Below are 21,255 nucleotides of genomic sequence, written 5' to 3'. Positions count from 1 at the left end.
AAAACTGATCAAAGCACATATCACTGATCAGCTACTGACAAATGGGAAATAGTAACCACTTCTGCAAAGTAGAAAGGTCAGCAGTGTTTACGCACAGCAGGAAATTGACCTTTTATAGACTGCTCACTATTACTCCTAATTCATCCACGTCAACACATCATCAATACCACCCACAGATTTGGAATATGTAACAAGTCTTTGCAAGAGCCTCAGCAGACCAAACTTCACTTACAATCAATGGGACACAATAGAAACTCTGTAGCTGGTGGACAAGTATACTGGATCGGGTGCACTTCTACAATTCTAGACACATCTGCCTGAGGGTAATGTCTGGTAATACAGCTGGGCTGCAATACCAAACAGAACCCAAAGAGGGGTGGAATTGATTTAAAAAAAATAAAAAATAAATAAATAAAAGGCATGTTTAAAAAATTTTGTACAGCCCTCAAACAGTGTATTTTATTTCTTTTTTATGCATAATTGCAGTAGACTTAAAGGTAGTTCACCCGATTATTTATCATGTACAGTGGGCTTGAAAATTTTTAACGGCCAATATGGTCTAAAGTATGTATGATTATCTTTGAAAAACATTTCTTCAACTATCAGATGATCATTTCATCAAACTATAAACCAACTTATCTGTGCATTGCTACTTTTAACTTTATCAGAAAAAAAAAATTGTTTAACCACAACCCACAAAGCCAGTACTACATCAACGTAAACCCACATTGCTCTTTCAAAATGGATTTTTTTTTTCAATTTCGGCCCACAAAAAAATTGTTTCATCCTAGACTCTTAAAATGAGTGATGTCATTACAAAGTACAATTGGTGCCCAAAAAAAACAAGCTCTCATTATTAACCTCTTCAGGATGCAGGGCATACTTGTATGTCCTGCGCCCGTTCCCCTGCTATCACGCCATGTCATAGCAGGGTGGTCCCACGGCTATCAACGGCCAGGACATATGTCTAATGTAGGACATCACCAATCACGGTGGTGCACAGCATTAACCCCTTAGACTCTACAATCAAAGTTGATCGCCGCTTCTAAAATGGAAAAAAAAACTGCCTCCTCGCCATCCGATCTCCTCTTCGATGATCCAGCCTGAAGCAATCGAGCGCACATAACACTGATCAATGCTATGATATGGCATAGCATTGGACAGTGTATGCAATCAGAAGATTGTAAGTAATAGTCCTATGGGGACAAAAAAATTGAGTAAAAAAAAAAAAAATGTAATAAATGTGCATTAAACCCTTCAAAACAAAGTTTAAAATCACACTCCGTTCCCAAATCCCATATAAAAAGTGCATAAACGTCTGAACTATAAAAAGAATATATTGTTAAACAGCACGGTCAATGGCTTTTGCATAAAAAAAATACCGAAGTCCAAAAATGCATATTTTTGATCATTTTGTATACCCTAACAAAATAAAGAGATTAAAAAGTCCCATAAAATTTTTTTTTTTAAATTGTACCGATACAAACTACAGACCATGGCGCAAAAATTGAGCCCACATATAGCCCTGTATGCGGAAAAATAAAGTTATAGGGGTCAGAGGATGACTATTTTAAACATACTCATTTTGGTGCACGTAGTTAAAGGGGTACGCCGGTGCTTACACATCTTATCCCCTATCCTTGGATAGGGGGATAAGATGCCTGATCGCGGGAGTCCCGCAGCTGGGGACGCCCGTGATCATGCACGCGGCACCCCGTTTGTAATCAGTCCCCGGATAGTGTTTGCTCCGGGCCTGATTACGGTCGACTGCAGGGCCGGCGGCGTGTGACTTCACGCCTCCGCCCCGTGTGACGTCACGTTCCGCCTCTCAATGCAAGCCTACGGGAGGGGGCGTGACAGCTATCAAAGTTACAGCATGCTCCAGTGAGAGAAGAGTCATTTTAGCACCAGCAGAGCTGTGGTAAGGTGTAAGAAGAAGTGAGCTACCTTAGTAATGGGCACAATCTCACAGCAAGAGATGTGTGTTTTATGTAATATAACAGTTTGCTATAAGGAGACTGATCTCCAACCAGAAAAAAAATATTTGTAGCATGTGACACTAAAGGTATGTCCACAGGGATCTAAGTTGTAATTCATTAAATAGAGACAGTGAACATTTGAAAGGTGCAGTTCTCTTTAAAGATGGCAACCCAGACCTTTAAAGCCAAAGATCACATTGTAGCTTGCATATTTAAGGAACATTGCTACCCAGGCGAGTTGTGGCACCCTTTCTTCATGCTCCAGAAACAACTCTATATACATAAAAAGTTGCCTTTAAACTAAGAAACAAGAGAAAGCTGGAGGAGCAATCAGATGTGCAAAGACCCAAACTGAGTTGAAAATAGAGAGAGTGCACACAGAGAGGTGCCTGACACAGAAGAGAAGAAGAGAAAATGATGTAATCAGAGCCTACAGAATAGGTGAGGATAACCCAAATAACCTAGATTCAGAGGAACATGAAGCCACATATGAAATACAGTATAAAGTAGATGTCACATTGAAAAACAGATTATGGATATAAAGCCACAATGATCTGGAGAGCCTGAAGGGCTATTAAAAAATAAATAAATGTATAAAAGTTTCTGTGTTCAACCTTTTCAAGTCAGACAATTTTGTACAAACTAGGAAATGTAAAGCATGATTAAGCAGCCTGGACTATAAACAAACTGTAGAAAACTAAGACCTAGATTTGTACTACTGGTATTCCTACAGTGCAGTGAAAATGTACTCCTCTACAGCTGTGTTAAACCAGCTGATAAAGCGTACCTGTCAGATCACCCAAAAGAAGAAAAAAATGTATGTTGCTCAGTATCTCATCCTGATCAGATACATATAATCTTTGTGTGTCTATGACCAATATTTCTCTTAGAATTCACTTTATTTACTTGGAGTGATTGCAAAGTGAAAGTACTTTTCATTTACAGCAAAGGGGGTGGGTCCTCACTGATAACCACTCCCCCTCCCTCACTGCTCTGGGAGCAGTAACCCTTTCCTTTCTGGTTTTATGCTATACACACACATTGGCCCTTATTTACTAAGAGTGGAGTGTAGGTTTCTTTGTGGGTTTTAATTCCCTACAATGTATTTTCCACGGTATTTACTAAGGTTTCCCTACATTTTTTTTTTTTTTTTTACACGTGCTCTGATCTGTAGGGTTTTCCTCAGCTCAAATCCAACACATTTTATGAGGAAACCTTAGTAAATATGTTGGGATTTTGTGAAAATGTTGGGAACACATTCCGTTTAGGAGACCACGCCCCTTTTCCCCAGCAGTCACGCCCCCTTTTCGGGTTTTCTTAGCAAAATGGAGAGTTAGTCAGTTTTTTTTCAATTTTGGCACAAAATCTGGCGCAGACAATGTCTGCCGCAATGCGACAGGATCTGGCGCACAACCCGACAAAACATGTCGGGTTTGCAATAGTAAATGACGGCCATTGTGTGCCTACAGCTTTTGCAAAACTACAGCTCCCAGCATGCCCATACATCCTATGAGTTGTAGTTTTGCAACAACTGGAGGCATATGATTGGTATAACTGATTTTCAGCAGTGTTGCTGCAGGCTGTTTCTCCCCTTGTTGCAAAACTACCACTCCCAGCATGCCTGCACAGCCAAATGATGTGTGGTCATGCTGGGAGTTGTACATTTTGCAACAGCTGGAAGCATATGATTGTAGTACCCCTGTACCACACACTTCATATTCACAGATATGAACACATCCATATATCCGCACACACACACACACATATACATATATATATATGCAGGGACACTTTTTAACAAAGATATCCTCCAGTCTACTGTCTCCTGCTCAGTCACAGCAGCAGTGTGCTTCTGCCCCCCCCCCCTTTTTTCACAAAGCAGTGAGGGAGCCTGTGCTTCTCCCCCCTCTCCACAGGAGCACGCAAGCAGCAGCTTTAGACCTACAGACCTGTCAATCATGAAGTGTGTCCATGTCCTAGGTGATGACAAGTGGACACAGCAGGTCTAGTATGTATCCTAGGAGGCAGGGGAGGCAGTTTGACTGGCTTTTTCAGTATGAAATTTGAATTTTTTTTTTAAAGAAAGCAATTGCAAAACCTATTGGTTTTGTATGCTTTACAACATATCAAAAGTTTTTATAACCGACAGTGCCCATTATAAGGGCAACTCCAGTAATTAATTTATCCATGCCATGGTCAACACAGTTCCAGGACCCCAAACCCCAGGATCTACTGTCTGGTGCCCAGGTTCTCCCCATGAACGGAGCAGCCACCAACCTGTGCACAGAGCAAAGTTGACAGCCACACAGAGAAGTGGCAGACACCCCCCTTCAATGCATCTGTATGCAGAGTAGAGAACTTGTGCATCTCCTGGTCCCCCATAGAGATGCATGACGGGGGTGCGTCAACCACCACTTCATGCGATGGTAGATGCCACTCTGTGCCTGGGGATATCAAGGGTGCCAGGCAGAAGATTGTGGTGGGTCATAAGGATCAGGCACTTATTCCCTATCCTGTGGAAAGGAGAAAGTTAACATGTACCAGAGCTCCCGTTTTACTGTAATGTGTACCTAAAAAGTGCATGCATTTTTGATTAACTGTTTAAGAACACCACCATTTTAGGGTTTCCTTCAACTAATTATATAAGAAAGATAATATGAGAAAACAATATGCAGCTTTAAAAATTGATAATTCCATCTATTGAAAATAGAGATTTATTAAAAACCTATATCACCCGTGTGTATTAGCCCCTAAACCTAATAACTGGTCTAATGAAACATTTACAATAACTTGTGATAACTTTTTTAGATTGCAGTTCAGATACTTCTTGAGACATGCTGCTTCACAAGTTAGGGAATGTGACGTTACTTCTGCCCCTTATTACTAGTCTTTCAGAAGCTTCCGGGTAAGCAGGAAAAAGTTAACAGAATCCTCTGCAGATCACATACAAAAGTTCCCCCCAGGGGCTATCAGAAACTATAGCACAGGTACAACTCAAAACAGTTACAGTATTAGAGCCAAGCTGTTAAAGGGGCCAGTGGTTTCAAAGATACTTCTATCTGGTTTGAAAATTCTGAGGCAGAGGGGAAACTCACTTCAGGATGCTTCTCTACAGAAGAAAGAACAGTTATGGCTTCCTCTGTAGAGGACACAGACTGACCATTGAACTACTTATATGAAACAAGAAAAGTTTTAATGCCACAGCACATGAATATTAAAAGGAATAGAGTTTGTTTATATGTTCACTTTAGTACTTCCAGAAGACTGAGCATAGGATGACTGGCATTAATTTCCTGTGACTGGGCAGAGTGTTTGCATAAACTTTATTCTAGCGAAACATCTAATTGCTCCAGATTTATCTTCAGGGTGTATTATAAGTACAGTATCCTGCGCATATTTGGTGCTGCATATTTTATGCAGCAGATTTCAATGTAAACCGGCAGCAGTAAAAATTTGCAGCATCGGGGCGTGGCTTGGTATGCTGTTGGACGGCTGCTCATTGCGTGAGCTCTGTCCGTGCCACCGATTTAGGGCTTCATTCCATAGGATGGGTGGCAGGTCCAAACATAAGAAGTGGGACAACCCTGCCTCGGACGCTCAGGACTCCGCTGCCTCCATTGCCGCTTTCTTTCGCCCACGGGAGGAACTGCCGCACGGCCCGCAGACGCAGGAGGTCCCCCCACAGTCTGCCTCCCTCCTCACCAGTGTGCGCGCAGCGCAGGAAATGGCAGCGTCCGAAGCGCTCTCAGCCCTGCAGAGCGGTGGTGAAGATGGCTCTGCTGCCTCTGGCTCCGGCCCTCGGGAGGATGGCGCATCTCATCCCATCTCTCACCCACAAGGTAGGGGACATCCAACGACCCCAGCAGCAATGACCGTCACAGGGCTACCGGAGATCCCAGCATCTGGATCCTCCTCCTTTCTGCTGGCTGCCCCTGTGCTGCTGCCATCACAGGGAGCAGAGTTGGTTCAAGCTGAGGGACACAGGGGTCATCTCCAAGCAGCCACTATGTCCTATGAAAACCCATCTGCTCCTCAGCAGGGGGTTGATGGTGAAACTGTCAGTCCCCTTACCTGCATACAGCTGCTGCCTCACTGACCACTTCCCTCCAACCTCTGCATATCAGCATAAGTTACAGGCAATCTACTCCCAGCTCTCACCATGCCCTCCCTGCAGCCTTATGTCAGGGCTATACCCTCCAGCAACTCCCTCCTATGTATCAGTCCCTCAACTCTCCCTTACATGGCAGCCACTGCCCCCACAATGACTATGGACTTTGGTGCATCTGCCTCTAGTGGGGAGTCATCGGATGATGTCAATCCACCGGAATATTGGGGTGCAAGCCCCCCTGCAAAAAAGAAACTCTTCAAAGCCCCTTCTAAGGATACTCCTGCTGGGAGCCCTGGCTCAGATTGCTCTTCTTCTGATGATTCAAACTTGCAGACTCGTAGACTCTCAACCGTACTCAGACGAATCCTAAGGCGAGTGCCATGCGCACACCCCTCTCTGCTCCGGCTACTTCACTGTCATCACCTGAAATGGCTGTTCATACTTTACGTAATCATCCAGAACTTCAGGCTCTCCTAGCCTTGCTTCCCACAAAGATGGACTTGCTCACTCTTGCTACTGATCTTAAATCGGCCTGGCATAGAGACCTTAAGCCGGTCCGTGATGAGGTTACCCACTTTACATGACCTGGAACAATTTCGCTCCTCCATTACCGCTCAAGTTGCTGACCTCCACTCTACTACATGTGTGCACCATTCATGGTAAGCCTCCATTATGGCGCATATTCACGACTTGGATAATCTCAACAGGAGGAACATAAGAATCAAGGGCCTTCCTGAAACGGTCCTTCCCCAAGATATTCCTGGGACTCTACAAAAGTTGTTTAACGAGGTTCTGCAGAAACCGCCTGACACTCCTTTGGAATTGGATAGGGCACACAGAGCTCTTAAGGCGAAACACTCTCACCCTAAAAGACAGAGAGACATTATCTGCCATGTACACCGATACCAGGTTAAAGACGAGATCATGAAAATTGCACGTTCTCTCAAACATCTTACCTACAATGGCGTGGAAATTTGCCTCTTTCCTGACCTATCAAAGAGGACACTATGCCTCCGAGCGACCTTGTGTCCCCTCCTCCAACTGCTACAGAACACCAAAATAAATTACCGCTGGGGATTCCCTTTTTCCCTTATTGCCCGTTATGGCTCGACTGTGGCTACCTTACGTCATCCGGGTGACATGAGAGCTTTTCTGGAGACTTTCAAATTGCCCCAGTCCCTCTGCCTGAATGGGAGGAGATGTTCCTCCCCCGATGCCGCCCCTGTCCCCAGGACTTCTCCGACTGGATCCCCAGCAGCTTTCTCTTCCTTCTGACCAGCAGACTCCCCGTGACAAGCCTCCTGAGCACATACGTCAGAAACACAAGACCTGAACCTCCGTTGGCACTCCTGTATGTGCTGCTGCTGCTTACTTGACTCGCAGTAACCAATACCATCCTGGACATTCTCACTGTGATGTATACCACTACCTGAGCTACTGCAACTAGTTTTTCTGATGTGTTATTTTATTGCTCATCAGATACCTTTCCCTCCTGCCTTGTGCTGTCTTCGTATAATATGGTTGCCACCCTTTTAAGCCCTGCGTGGTCCCTTGGGGGGCCATGTAGATTTGCCAGTTTTATCTTAGCCTTATCACAAAGTTCGCCCTGACCTGCCTATATTGGTGGGACGTTTGCTAGCTAGTCACTAGGCCCTTGATACTATGATTTCCTATGATACTGTGGTTTAAGCCCTCCCAGGGTTCATTTCAGGTTTCCCCCATTAGGGTATCGCCCGGACTGGAGTCGGTGCTAGTATTGGCCCTTATGGCCGTTTCTCTTCGTCCCTGTGTGACTGTTCCCTTGCGGTTGCTAGTCCTACTGACTCAGCTCATATTTCTCTTTTTTCTCCTCAGATTAGACCTGCTCTCCGAAAATATGCCTCGTTGGTGGTCCCGGCTCTGTGTTCTCCTGAGTGTGGTAAGCTGTAGTTCATACTATACATTCCCCATGGCTGACATCACACTAGTGATCCTTACGTTAAGGGGTTTAACACACCTGAGAAGAGGGCCCAACTTGTGTATACCTTTCATAAACAGCAAACGCATATTATCTGTCTCCAAGAGACACATTTCAAAACGGGCTCCATACCTTCTGTTCCATCCCGGTATTACTGAACTTTGATTCATAGCACCAACTCTGAAGCTAGGACGAAAGGTGTCTCACTAGCTTTCCATAGGTCCCTCCCTGTCACAGTCTTTGCCTCCTTAGTTGACCCCTTACGCCCGCTATATCTTTGCTAACTGCGAAGTTGCCAGCCAGAAGCTGACAATTGCCACAATATATGTGCCCAATCAAGATCAGGTGCCGTTTCTTCTTAAGATGCTCGACTTGTTGGTTACGTTTGCCACGGGACCTATTGTTTTCTGTGGCGACCTTAACCTGTCTCTCTCTACCCCTTGCTGGACACGTCCTTGGGACACACTTATCGTACTGCAAGTTACGTGCCTTGAAGAGGAAACTGCATTCGCTCCAATTGTGTGATATGTGGCGGACGCTACACCCTGACATTCGAGACAAAACATTCTTCTCACACCCTAGACAGTCGTACTCCAGAATAGATTATATATTTTGCCCCCACCACTTGCTCTCGAATGTTTCCTCAGCTTCTATCGATGTCATGACTATCGGATCATGCACCTGTAGTATTCACTTTCTCCCTTCCCTCCTTGGCAAAGCCACATGCGACCTGGAGATTGAACGAGTCCTTGCTGTTGGATGCACTTTGCCTCCAGGAGCTTAGAGATTCTGTGGCTCAATTCGCCCTGAACACAATGACACTTCTCCGGCGATTCGTTGGGACGTGTTGAAATGTGTTTTAAGAGGTATCCTAGTTAGTCATGGGGCTCGGCTCAAGAGGAAAACTGCGGCTAAATATCTCTCACTCCACGCCCGACTCCACACTCTAGAATCCCAACACAAGCAGAGCCACTCTGAAAAGGTCCTCCGAGAAGTGATACAGGTGAGGCACGAGCTCCTCACCCTCCTCAACAATAGTTACAAATGTTATAGACAACTAATGGGAAGAATGTTCTATGAATGGGGTAACAAAGCGGGTAAAATCTTAGCTAGGGCTCTACGTGAGAAAAGGTCCTCCTTGTATGTCCCAACCTGTCTCAGGGTATTGCTGAGGCCTTTCACTCATATTACTTATCCCTCTACGATCTGCCGAAAACCAGTACCCCGTCCCACTGCAGTTCCCCTCAAACCTCCCTCTTGGACTTTATCTCTTCTACAGTGCTCCCGACCCTCTCTGCTGAGGCAGTTCAGGCCCTGGAAGCTCCTTTATTCTGGGGGGGGGGGGGGAATAAAAAATCTGCATCATCAAATAAGTGCAAGATACTGGAAAAACAAATGAAACCCTATGCCTCCTCGTGAATTAAAACAGCCTGCATACTTCTCACCAACTCCCCTGCAGCTGTCAGATTTTCCAGTTGCCGCTCCTGCGATCCTTTTTCTAATAATGTCTCCATCCGCTGCCCAGCTGATCACAGGAACACCTTTATCCAAGGCTAAAAAAAACTATGCATATATGGGCCTGTATACTTACACTAACAATTTTTACTATTTTAGCTATATCCTGAAATGTTATAAACAAATGGCTAAATTAGGTTATAGCAGTGTTTTACCTAGGCATGATCAATTGTAAGAGCATCTAAAAACATGTTACACTGTCAGCCTCTTACTGGATTCCCAAATCCAACTATGCAATTAACAGTGAGGGCAGCTGCATATCAGGGTCCCACAGCACAGCAGGCTAATGGAATGAAAAACAGTCAGAAAAAAGCATTACACTGGAATCACTAAATGATTAGTAAATTGGTTAAGATGGCAAGCTGTGCCAGCATGAGATGCATTGCATAAAGTAGGAAAAGGAGAAACTGCAGCTACAATTAAAGCACAGGATCACCTCATATTTACCGTACCTCTGGAAAATGCTTAAACTACAATTGTTGCAATGCTGCAAGAGAAACTTCATTCCCAAAAGGAAATGCCATCAGTCCATACAATGCCCTTTCCTGTAGTTTGTATTCTAAATAGTATAATAGACTACTGAAGAATAAATTCCATACAAATGGGCAGTACCTATCTATGAAGGGGCGTTCAAGCCAAATGTCATGAAACATCCCCCTGAATTGCCTCCGTCCTCTAAAAAGCCCCTCCCCGAATAAAAATTTAAATCGCCCATTTAAAAAAAATAAAATAAAAAGGGTAAAAACTTCACCTGTTATCAGCGCATGCGAATATCTGAACTATGAAAATAAATAATAAAAAAAAAAAAGTGATCAAAAAGTCATACGTAAACGTGATACCGATAAAAACTACAGATCACAGCGCAAAAAAATGATCCCTCAGAGACCCATATATGGAAAAATGAGAGAGTTAGAGGGAGTTAGAGGGATCACAATAGGGCCATTTAAAACATACCAATTTTGTTTAAAAAGTGTGATTTTTTTTAAGTAGAACAATAATAAAAAAGTATGTAAACATAATTTTAATTTTATTGACCCACAGAATAAATAGAACATGTCATTTTTACCCTAAAGTTCCCTGCGTAAAAATGCAACCCTCCAAAATATGCAAAATTGTGTTTTTCACTTTCCACACAAAAGGACATTTTTTGTTATGCCATACATTTATGGTAACATAAAAAATGTCATTACAAAGAACAATTTGTCACACAATTAATCATATGGGCCCTCATATGAGTCTGTGAAAGGGGAAAAAGAAGCAAGTAACTTCCGCACACAGAGTCGAACATTTACGGCACGGCTATGAAGCGACTGCAGGAGTTGCGCTCGCTTCATGCACAGTGGGTCCCGGCGGCTGTCAGCATCTGCGGCAGTGCGGCACTTTAAATGGCTGATCTGATCACCCACGACACTGCCTTGGGGATCAGATCAGCATAGATGGCGGACAGAGGGTCCCCCCACCTGCCTCCATCCGTCCTCATGAAGTCTTCTGCTCTGGGCTGAGATCGAGCAGACCAGAGAAGATCGCCGATAGCACTGAACAGTATTAGCAATCTGTAGGAAAAAAAATAAAGTGATAAAGCCCAACCCCAAATAAAGATTTAAATCACCCTTTACCCAAATGATGAACATATTTAGTATCGACACATGCTTAAGTGTCCGAACTATAAATATGTTAATGAACGGCTAAAAAACTAAAAGCAGAAACTTTTGACTTTGTCACATCACAAAAAAAACTAGAAGTAAAAAGCCATCAAAAAGTCACATACACAAATGTGGTGCTAAAAAAAATAAAAAAGTACAGATCATTGTGCAAAAAATGAGCCCTCACACATCCTTTTATACAGAAAAATGAAAAAGTTAGAGGTGGATAAAATAGGGCAATTTTAAATCTACTTAAAAAAATAGGTGAGATTTTTTAAAAGCAGTACAATAATAGCAGAGCATGTAACCATGGGTATCATTCTTATCGTATTTACCCACAGAATAAACAAAAACTTCATTTTAACTATAAAGTGTACACTGTGAAGAAGCTGCCTGTGGCCTATTAAAAAAACACAACATACTAAGGGGCAACTACATAAATGGTGTAATCAACCTTATGGATACCTACTGAGGAAACCTACCTACCAAATGGAGGGAGGACCTAACTACACTTATGGAACAGACCTTCCCCTTCCAGTCAAGTGACTCTGTCTAACACTAAACTACAGAATAATTACTGCTTATTACTGTTAGTGGAAATGCGAAGGAGAAGGATGGAAAAGTGTGGATCCCAAGATGTTTGTCTGACAGGTTGTGTGGAAATGACTGGCTAGAGGAAATAGTCATGACTATCTGGGATAAATGTAAAGGAAAGGTGAATGTGAAGGACTTCGGTCAGAGAAAATGTTACCTGTGAGTCACTGGATATAACAGCATTGTAATCTATATAGCCAAGCAAGATGTAAAAGGTATTTAGCCAAATTTCATTATAAGCCTGTACACTGCCTCCTGAATGAAATATCCCTATCCTTTTTGTCTGCAGGATCATCATTACCAGTTCAGTGCTCAGTGTAACCCCTTTCTTGCACAATTTAAATTCATAGCAGAGAGGATTAGGCAACATCCTGTGATTGGCTATACTAGTAAGGTAAAAGAAATTCAGGTATGATTACTGCTGGAAAACAACCCAGAGTCCACCCCATGAAATGGAGAAATGTGAAATAGCTATGCCTCATGGAGGGGACTCCTCGGTAAACCCAATAATCACCTCTTCACTACAGAAGAATTTATGTATCAAAACCATGTACGTACAAGTTCAGATACACTGTACTAAACATTAAAGGGGCACTTCAAGTCCCTAAATATGTAATCACAGTATAAGAGGACAGGATAAAGGGAGGCCCTCATCAAGTCTCCCAGATGAATGCAGCAATGGGAATCCAAGATCACACAGAATCCCACGGAATCCAAGAAGTCTAACAGCAAATACACATCCCCTAGCCTGTGGACAACTTTTTGGGGGCTAGAAACAGCTCAGTGTATTCACACTCAATGTATACTAAGCATATTTGATGTGCAGGATTTGAAGTTACATATTTTAATGCTGCAGAGTTTAATGTAAACCAAATGACTGAACAAAGCTTCAAATATGCACAGGATACTGTACACGTGAATAAACCCTTAAGGGTATGTCCACGCAATGCAGACAATTTTCTGCAGCTGTTTTGTGTGTGGAAAACCTGCAGCATATTACAGTGGCAGCAAAGTGAATGGGCTTTGTAAAAGTCATGTTGCAAGGAAAAAAAAAAAAAAAGCACTAACTCTAAACAAATTGACCTGCAGTGCAGATTTTAATGCTAGGGCTACTAAGAGACCATTGGAACCGAAGTGTTGTGTCCTCTTCGTAGGTCACAACGCGACTATTCACTTAGGCTATTAAAGACCCCAGCAGTGTGAGACTGCAATCTTTGGTCATGCATCATGGGCAGAGTCCACGTATAGCCCTAGTTTAAATCTGATGCACTTTTATAGCATAAATTAGCGTCCTGTGGAAAAACTTATGAATGCCTCCAGACAATGCTTAACTTTCAATTATATGGCACGAATAGAAAATGCAGTGTTTAAGAATGATTTTTACTATTAAACTATTTAACACTTTTAGATTACAGTACCATAATCTGTCTTACCCCAGAAATGTCTGCCACCCTGTGTATGGGAACTTCCTTTTTGCTGTGCAGTCCCTTGGCATTCTTGATGGCTCTAAGGAGGTAAGAATAGATAAAATGATAAGCATTTTCTTAACAGTTAAGTTGTCTATCACAAAGCAAGAAAACAACCTGAAAGTTAGTATAAAATTAGCAAATAAAAGACAAAAACAAAAAACGTGTGCATTCACTACTGTGTCAGTGCTGTAAACAACCTGCATTTGCCAACATTAATGCTTGCACATACTGGGGACAAAAATCTTTACTGCATCGTAAATGAATGTATGCATATATATGTATGAGGTTATGTTTATATCCACACACACACATATACATATGTGACATACTAACCTTCTACTAAGGGCTTTAAATGGAACCCTGTGACCTGCTTTATGCTGCCCAAACTACAGGCAACATGAATCAGGGAGGTGCAGGGTGTGGACTCCGGAAACATTGATTTCTCTGAAAAAGGCCCAATTGCATTTTCTTTTATAAACTATGATTTCTATGAAACGACTGAATGTTTTAGAGTGAATCATAGTGATCTTGGTGCAGACCCCTCTCTCTGTTTCATGCTGCCTAGCATCAATCAGGTGACAGGATCACTAAGTGTCCACGGCAGTCACTAGTCACCTTTCTTGGATCACTTATATAAATATTACAAACAAACAGGCTAAAAGGCCTGTCATTTTGCTTTGAGCCAAGGCAATCCAATCATCTGCCATAATATCAGAACTGCTGGACTATTCGGCTAGGGCAAACCAGCTTAACAGCTCTCCCAAAGAATCATGGAAGTACCATAGACTATTGATCTCAAATACACATTTGTGCTGTTCATGTACTTCTAAAAGATGCATTAAAATAATGTGACACAAATTGCTTAAAATAAGGTGAATTATCTCACATAATCGCTAAAGAAACGTCCAGGTATAGGTCGTAGCCATAGATGTCCTGTGACTGGAGTTTAATTACTTTAAGTTACTTCCATGCATAGAACCAAATAAGGGTCACTGTAACAACTGTCATAATGGATTTATCATCCATTACCGGAAAATCATTCTCAAATATTCTTTGCACACTGTTTACAGATATGATTATTAAATTATATAGATATAATGATGAGCCCCATCAGACAATATGCAAATGCTGCTAAATGTCGGCACGTTACGCAATTCTCAGTCTGCCACAGCAGCTGGAAACAGAGTGGTGAGAAGATTGTATACAAAGCTTGTTCATACTGTGAAAGCAAAGAGATACATAGTCTTACATCAACATTTGAATCCATTTCTGAAAGAAAGCCATGTCCCCTGCTCCAAAGAGAATTTTATTGTGAGACAATTTTACACATCAAAAGTAATAATGCCTTCTTTCTTCAATTCCTGTGACTGCTTAATCACATGGAGGGGATTTAAATGCAGAGTATGAAGCTTGTGCTGGGGAGTTAATGGGAAAATTCTCTCAGGTGTAAAGAGCATAGCTCTCCAAGGGAAGCAGTGCAAGTGCGACTGGTTATTAGATTGGGGGGAACAAATTAGCAAGCGCCATTGAGCTGACATTAACACTCATTTGCCATTCACTGGAAAGCAATAACCATACATATGATATAGCAAGTGAAGGAGAAGATCATATGCTAATGTGGAAGGACGTACAATGGAACATTTGTGTTACAGTATCATGAAATAGAGAACAGAGCTATGAGGGGCTAAAAACAGAGAAACAGTTTACTTAAAGGGGTTATCCAAGGAATCCAAGGGGGGAGGGGGGGGCTCAGATCAGCATAGGTCATTAAACTTGCATCTTTTATTCCACTTTGACCTTTGTATCTCCTGTCTGTGGCTCAAATAAACCTTTTTGCCCTACTGCTTGTTCCTTTCCCTCACACGCTGTCTATAAACTACAGGTCCCAGCATTCTTTGCTGCCGCTCTGTGCTCACTTCCTCCTAACTGCCATTTTCTGCCCCACTCACCTGACCAGCCCCAATGCTCGGAAAGTTACTAAGCAACCATTCCCATCCTGTTTTCATCTACAATATATAAATATATTATATATATATATATATATATATATATATATAAGTTATATACACACACACACATTTGAATAAAAATGCATATACACGTATATTTCATAAAAGTAATTGTATGTATTAGATGTTTTTTTATATATACATAAAAATATTTTTAGATATTATGTATAATCTGTTTCCCAACCAGGTTACCTCCAGCTGTTTCAGACCAGAGGCTGTCCCGGCATGCTGGGAGTTGTAGTTTTTCAACAGCTAGAGGCACACTGGTACAAAGTCACAAAGGTGGCCTGCCTTACCAAAGAGATACTGCAGTAGGCCGGGCCCCAGAGCAATTTGCAGGCTCCAAGATGGCAGTCTCAGAGGTAATGTGATCCAGGTCTCGGAGGTAATGTAGCTGACTACAGCTCTGCTTCATAAGAGACACACATCCACACCTCTGCTTCATAGGAGATAAGGTTTGTCTGATCAAACATCAGATCTCTCCCGCTATGTACTTTGCATGGAGCACCTCCTTGGCATAGCATACTATTTTGGAAATGTCGCATTTAGGAAGCCCCTATGGTGCCAGAACAGTAAAAAAAAAAAAAACACATGGCATACTATTTATTTTGGAAACTACAGCCCTCAAGGAACGTAACAAGGGGTACAGTGAGCCTTAACACCCAGAGGTGTTTGATAAATGTTCATTAAGTGGTGCGTGAAAAGGAAAAATTTTATCTTTTTTTACATTAAAATGCTGGGGGTTACCCCACATTTTTCATTTTCACAAGTGGCAATAGGAGAAAAGGTGACTGTAAATTTGTAAATACATTTCTTTGAAGTAAGGACGTACCTCATGTCTGGACGTTAGGAGCTCTGAGGGTGCACAGCGTCCACTGAGGTGCAGGAGCGCAGTCAGGGTACTTGAGTGTCTGTGTTGCTGCCTATATAGCCAGAACAGTAGGGACCCCCCCAAGGGCATTACATGGGGAAAATAACTGGGGTACACTAAGTAAAGTGGGGTACAGTGGGACGTAAAATCATAAAAAAGGTTATGTTCCCAGAATGATTACCAAGAGCATAGCCAACACTAAAACTAAAAAATATGCCCACCCCAAACCCTATGCTCTGAATCATCATTCTGGGAATGTGATGTATGTGGCCGTCCCTAACCTGTTGCCTCAAATGCGCACACCGCTCAGGTGGAAAGAGTGCTGCGCATTTGAGAAACCATAAGTACCCGATGATTTTTTTTTTTTTTTTTTATGAAAGTTTTTTGGGCAATTTAGTGGTTTTATGGAGTTGAAATTTGCAATGTACTCTAGACTTTGTACATTGGGGTCAAATTATGGAAAATTAAAATGAAGAGGGAAAATGTAGTACTCCATGGAAGTGTGATACTCCCTGAAGCAATCCTTAATGCAGAGGCCTGGATGATCTGGGCAAGTGTCACATTGATAGGTGGTGTCCTTCCGAATCCCCCTCTTGTGACACACTGCATTTTTTCTGGGATTGTCCCTTCTTTCCAGTGTGGGGGACCTCACCTGGAAAGTGTTGGCCTGGCACCTATAACTTCAGATCCTTTGGAAGTCCGGCCTGCTCTTTCCCGGTCGCCAAAGATCAGGACCTTTAGGTCATGTATGGCTTGCGGACTTGATCAGAAAGATCAACTCCCCCCATATATCAATTGTAGTCCAGAATACAATCTGGCTTGAGGACCAGTGTTGTGGTACCTCGCACAGAGACAGGTGAGCTGCAGTTACCATGAATTGTGGTCAGCATAAGGACATTGCTCTTATCCTTATGCCTGACCAGCAACAGGTTTTCATGGGTACGGGACTCACCCTTGGGAATAGGTGTCTGGATCAAATTTAGAGGGAGGCCTCTGGTTCTTCCGCACGGTTCCATAAGCGGATGTGGATCTGGCGGCAAGAGATGTGAACAAAGGGATGCTGGTATAAAAGTTGTCCACGTACACGTGGTAACCCTTATCCAGCAATGGGTGCACAAGGTCCCAACCGATTTTCCCGCTAACACCCAGAGTGGGGGAACAATCTGGGGGTTCAATACGGGAATCTCATCCCTCATATACTCTAAACTTGTAAGTGTAACCGGAGGTACTCTCACAAAGTTTAGAGCTTCACGCCATCCCACGCCCGCTTCAAGGGAATATACTGGCGGAAGATTAGTCTCCCCTTAACACTGATAAGACTCCTCTACCGAGAGCTCCCTGAGCGGTACGTAGGCCTCCAAAAATTTGGCCCCAAAGTGATCAATGACCGGCCTCACTTTGTATTGGATCACTTTGGGGTGGACATGCTGCATTATCTGCATAATGGAGGCATTTCCGAATGGCCTCGAACCGCTTCAGTGTCATGACCATACTGTAAAGTGGGGTCTTGTATAGGATGTCCTCGCTCCAGTACTGTGACACTTGGCTTTTTGACCAGACCCATATGCAGCAAGAGGCCCCCAAAATATCCTCATTTATGCTGCACAAATGGCGTACCATTCATTGGACCTGGCCAAAAAAGAATCAGGGTGGTGGGCGATGAACTGCTGGGTGTACAGATTTGTCTACTCCACCATCAGATTGACAAAACTGTCACTGAAAAAATAACTGAAATAGTCAATTTCAGTGAATCCAGAATTGTCAATATGGACTCCGGAGTCGCCAACAAACTACAGAATACGTAGCCGACAAGCTTCTGGGGGTCTCCAGACACTGGAAGGGGGCTTCGGTAAACTTGTCTGGGGGGGGGATCGGACTCCTAGTATGAGAGGCATTGTCGCTTGTACTAGTGCCGGCCACTGGGTCACTATCATGGGGAGCCTCAGTCCTAGATGATGAGGAGGACGAGGAAGAACACAGGAATGTAGGATCTTCCTCGAGACTGAGTCGGAGGCCAGAAAAGCATATGCCTCTGCTGCCGAAAATGCCTGGTGAGCCATCGCCTTTTTTCTACAGTGGCGGGGGGGGGGGGGGGAAGATCACACACCGTTATATTGGGGGGGGGGGGGAGAAAGATCACACACCGTTATATTGGGGGGGGGGGGGGGGAGAAAGCTGCAGCCCCAAAAAAATGGGGGGGGGGGAGAAAGCTGCAGCCCCAAAAAAAATGGGGGGGGGTCAAATGCTGCGCCCTGAACCCCTAATAGGGCCCGGGTCACACTAAAAAAAAAACTGCAGCAGACCCTTGGGGACCCCTTGGGGTCGGGGGAGGGGGGGGGTGATACCTGGAACAGACTCTGTTCCATGATGGGGGTAGTGGTACGAACACTAATCTAGCCTCCCCAGCCACCTGCCGACTCCCGTAGCCAGGGAACTAGTACTCCCATCATGGAAAGGAGTCTGGTCCATGATGGGAGTAGTAGTAGTCATACATTCAGACACATTCACACAGGGTTTATCAAAGAACTTTATAAGGAAAAAATATTCTCCTTTAAAAAATGCTTTTGTAAGCAGGTTTCCCAGTTTTTGCTTACGTGCAATCTATATCAAGGTCGTGTGACTATTTGTTAAATAGGTCGCACGTAAGCAAGAGTTAGTTAAAAGAAATTGTCATATAAAAGCCATAAGTTTGAAAATTATAAATCTCCTTTTATATGATTTTACAGTGGGATACATGACAGATCGGTCACAATAGCTTTTGCCAGCATGTACATCAAGCAGTCCACTAGTACAATGTCAACAGGGGCTTAGTAATATACATAATATAATCGATGTACACATATACTCACACCTAAAATATACAGTCATGCATTCATACACCTGCTTTCTATAAACATGCATGTGCGCGCTCATGCCTACCCTGACACATATGCGCGCCCACACACATTTGTTATCGCCGGGTGAATAGTCAGAACGATTAATTTATAACGCTATTAGTCCCACATTGTCAACAACATAAGCAAAAGAAAGAAAATGCAGTCCTCACTTTCCCGTTTCCCGTTAACTCTTCCCTGGTCCCCTAATCATGTGGGTTTTTTTCCCCCTCTCTCTATCTGATTAATCGAACCAATAATCCGCCAACTAATCAATTTTACAATTAATAGTTAGTTGCAGCCCTAAAAAAATAAAAATAAAAGCCCCATATAGCCAGAAATGGCATCAATAAAAATCACAGATCACTGCATAAAAAATGTGCCCCCATAGATTTACAAACATAAGAGTTCTAGGCATCAGAACAAGATTTTTTTAAAGCAGATTTATAAAAAAATATATATAATTAAAGGGAATAGATTTTAACCTATATAATATAGGGTAAAATAAGCTCTCACCATATTCTGATCGGCTGCAGTTTTAAAGAAAAGTAGGTAGGGTGTATTCACATGTACTGTATAGTGCGCATATTTGATAAACCGGATTTAAAGCTGTGTTCAGTTTACACAAACTTGCAGCATTAAATCCTGCGCATCAAATATGCACAGGGTACTGTACATGTGAAGAGACCCTTTAAGGGTATCAGACAGCACGATTATCCGCAGTAATCTAATACAAATAAAATAAAATTATGCGTCGCTACTGTTAATATATTATAATATATTATATAATAAGGCCTGTTTATATACAACTACTAAATTTCACATCTACATTTTTGATAGTATACAAACTTGATGAATGATATATAATATGCCAGGCTGTCTTGAACAGAGCGCAAAGCAAGTTACAATAAAGCACTTAGCGATATCATGAATGAATGAAGTTGTGAATATCATCTTTATAATTGCGCATGCGTATACCATTGGGATATATATATTTAAATATTGCAGCTAAATAGACATGTATTACTGTGTATCTTGTCTGAGCATGCGCAATGGATCATGGCCGGGACTTACGTTATGTGCTGTGCTGCAGTGTGACTGATCTGGACGCACGGACCGTGCGCCTGGATCTGCCTCACTGCGGCGCATGCGTGAACTGTGTGCAGTATCCTCATGACCAGTGGAGTGACGCGCATTATGACCGATTGTGTGTTCCACTGGTCACGTGCTGCGTTCCACGACTCCCATTGGATTACATGCACCTTGTTACCAGAAGTGCACGCCGGGACCATGGCGCTACTCTATGGAGGTGATCCCCTCGCATCTGCAAGGTATTGATTTGTTGATTATCTGTGCTATATTAGGTTGGACTAGCTTGTGACACAGTACCCCTGAGGAAGTCGCCGTGTAGCGACGGAACGCGTGGGGCTCCGTGGCACCGTCCTGTTCCATTTGTCTGATCTTTTCCATGCCGGTCACTTCCATATGTCTACACACAGGTTGTATATACTGGTAGGATGTTTGTATGGTCAGGGTTCTATATTGGTGCACACATTCAGTCGTTATTTATGAACTGATTCTGCTAGACTATATAATTACATCATACCTGCATATAGTGCTGTTTATTTATTGTGACACGGATGGTATAGGTTTTACGTTTACTCCACACTTCAGGACGGTGGCTTACTAGTTTAGGGGGTTCATGGCCCCTTGCTAGGACTCTGTTGTGGCTCTCAATGAGCCTTTTTAATTGGTTTTAGAGCTTTGTCCACTACTTTGTATATGTATCACATTTATATATGTGCTTTATTTTTTTTTTCAACTTAATAAAATTATGGAATTCTTATAAACTATTGGTGTGCTCTCTAATAAAGTGTGCGGTCTGTTTGTCTCTTTTGGATTATATTGGTTTTTGCACACTTGTAGAGCACCCATGCCATGTATTGTATAGATTGAGCGCCCCCCACCATCTATTTAATCTAATACAAAGGCTAATAGAGTGGGTGATTCTGATTAAAATTTAGTTTAAATTGTGTGGCTGTTTTGTTGTAATCCTTCACAAAATTTGCAAATCCCCCTTTCTGAGCAACGGAGGCGGTATTGGTTTTCTATTTGTTTTCTTTCCATACTGTACTGATAAGTCTTCTCCCACCTACCCAGCCCAATAACTCTGTCCCCCTTCATGGGCATGGCGAGTATGAGTATTGATGAAGGGGTGGACATATCAGCCGAAGCAA

General features: G+C 42.8%; 1 protein-coding gene across 1 annotated transcript in view; it reads right to left on the bottom strand.

Annotated features, from left to right (window-relative positions):
- The window catches only part of SND1 (staphylococcal nuclease and tudor domain containing 1), an 815,381-nt gene that overhangs the window by 438,794 nt on the left and 355,332 nt on the right, over nucleotides 1–21,255 (bottom strand). Inside the window, exon 14 of the mRNA XM_056573088.1 lies at nucleotides 13,230–13,302. Within this exon, the coding sequence (XP_056429063.1) occupies nucleotides 13,230–13,302 (73 nt within the window). The remainder of the gene's footprint in view (nucleotides 1–13,229; nucleotides 13,303–21,255) is intronic.

Source organism: Hyla sarda, chromosome 4 (genome assembly GCF_029499605.1).
Source record: "Hyla sarda isolate aHylSar1 chromosome 4, aHylSar1.hap1, whole genome shotgun sequence".
Classification (NCBI taxonomy): Eukaryota; Metazoa; Chordata; class Amphibia; order Anura; family Hylidae; genus Hyla; species Hyla sarda.
This window is presented reverse-complemented; position numbering and strand designations above follow the sequence as displayed.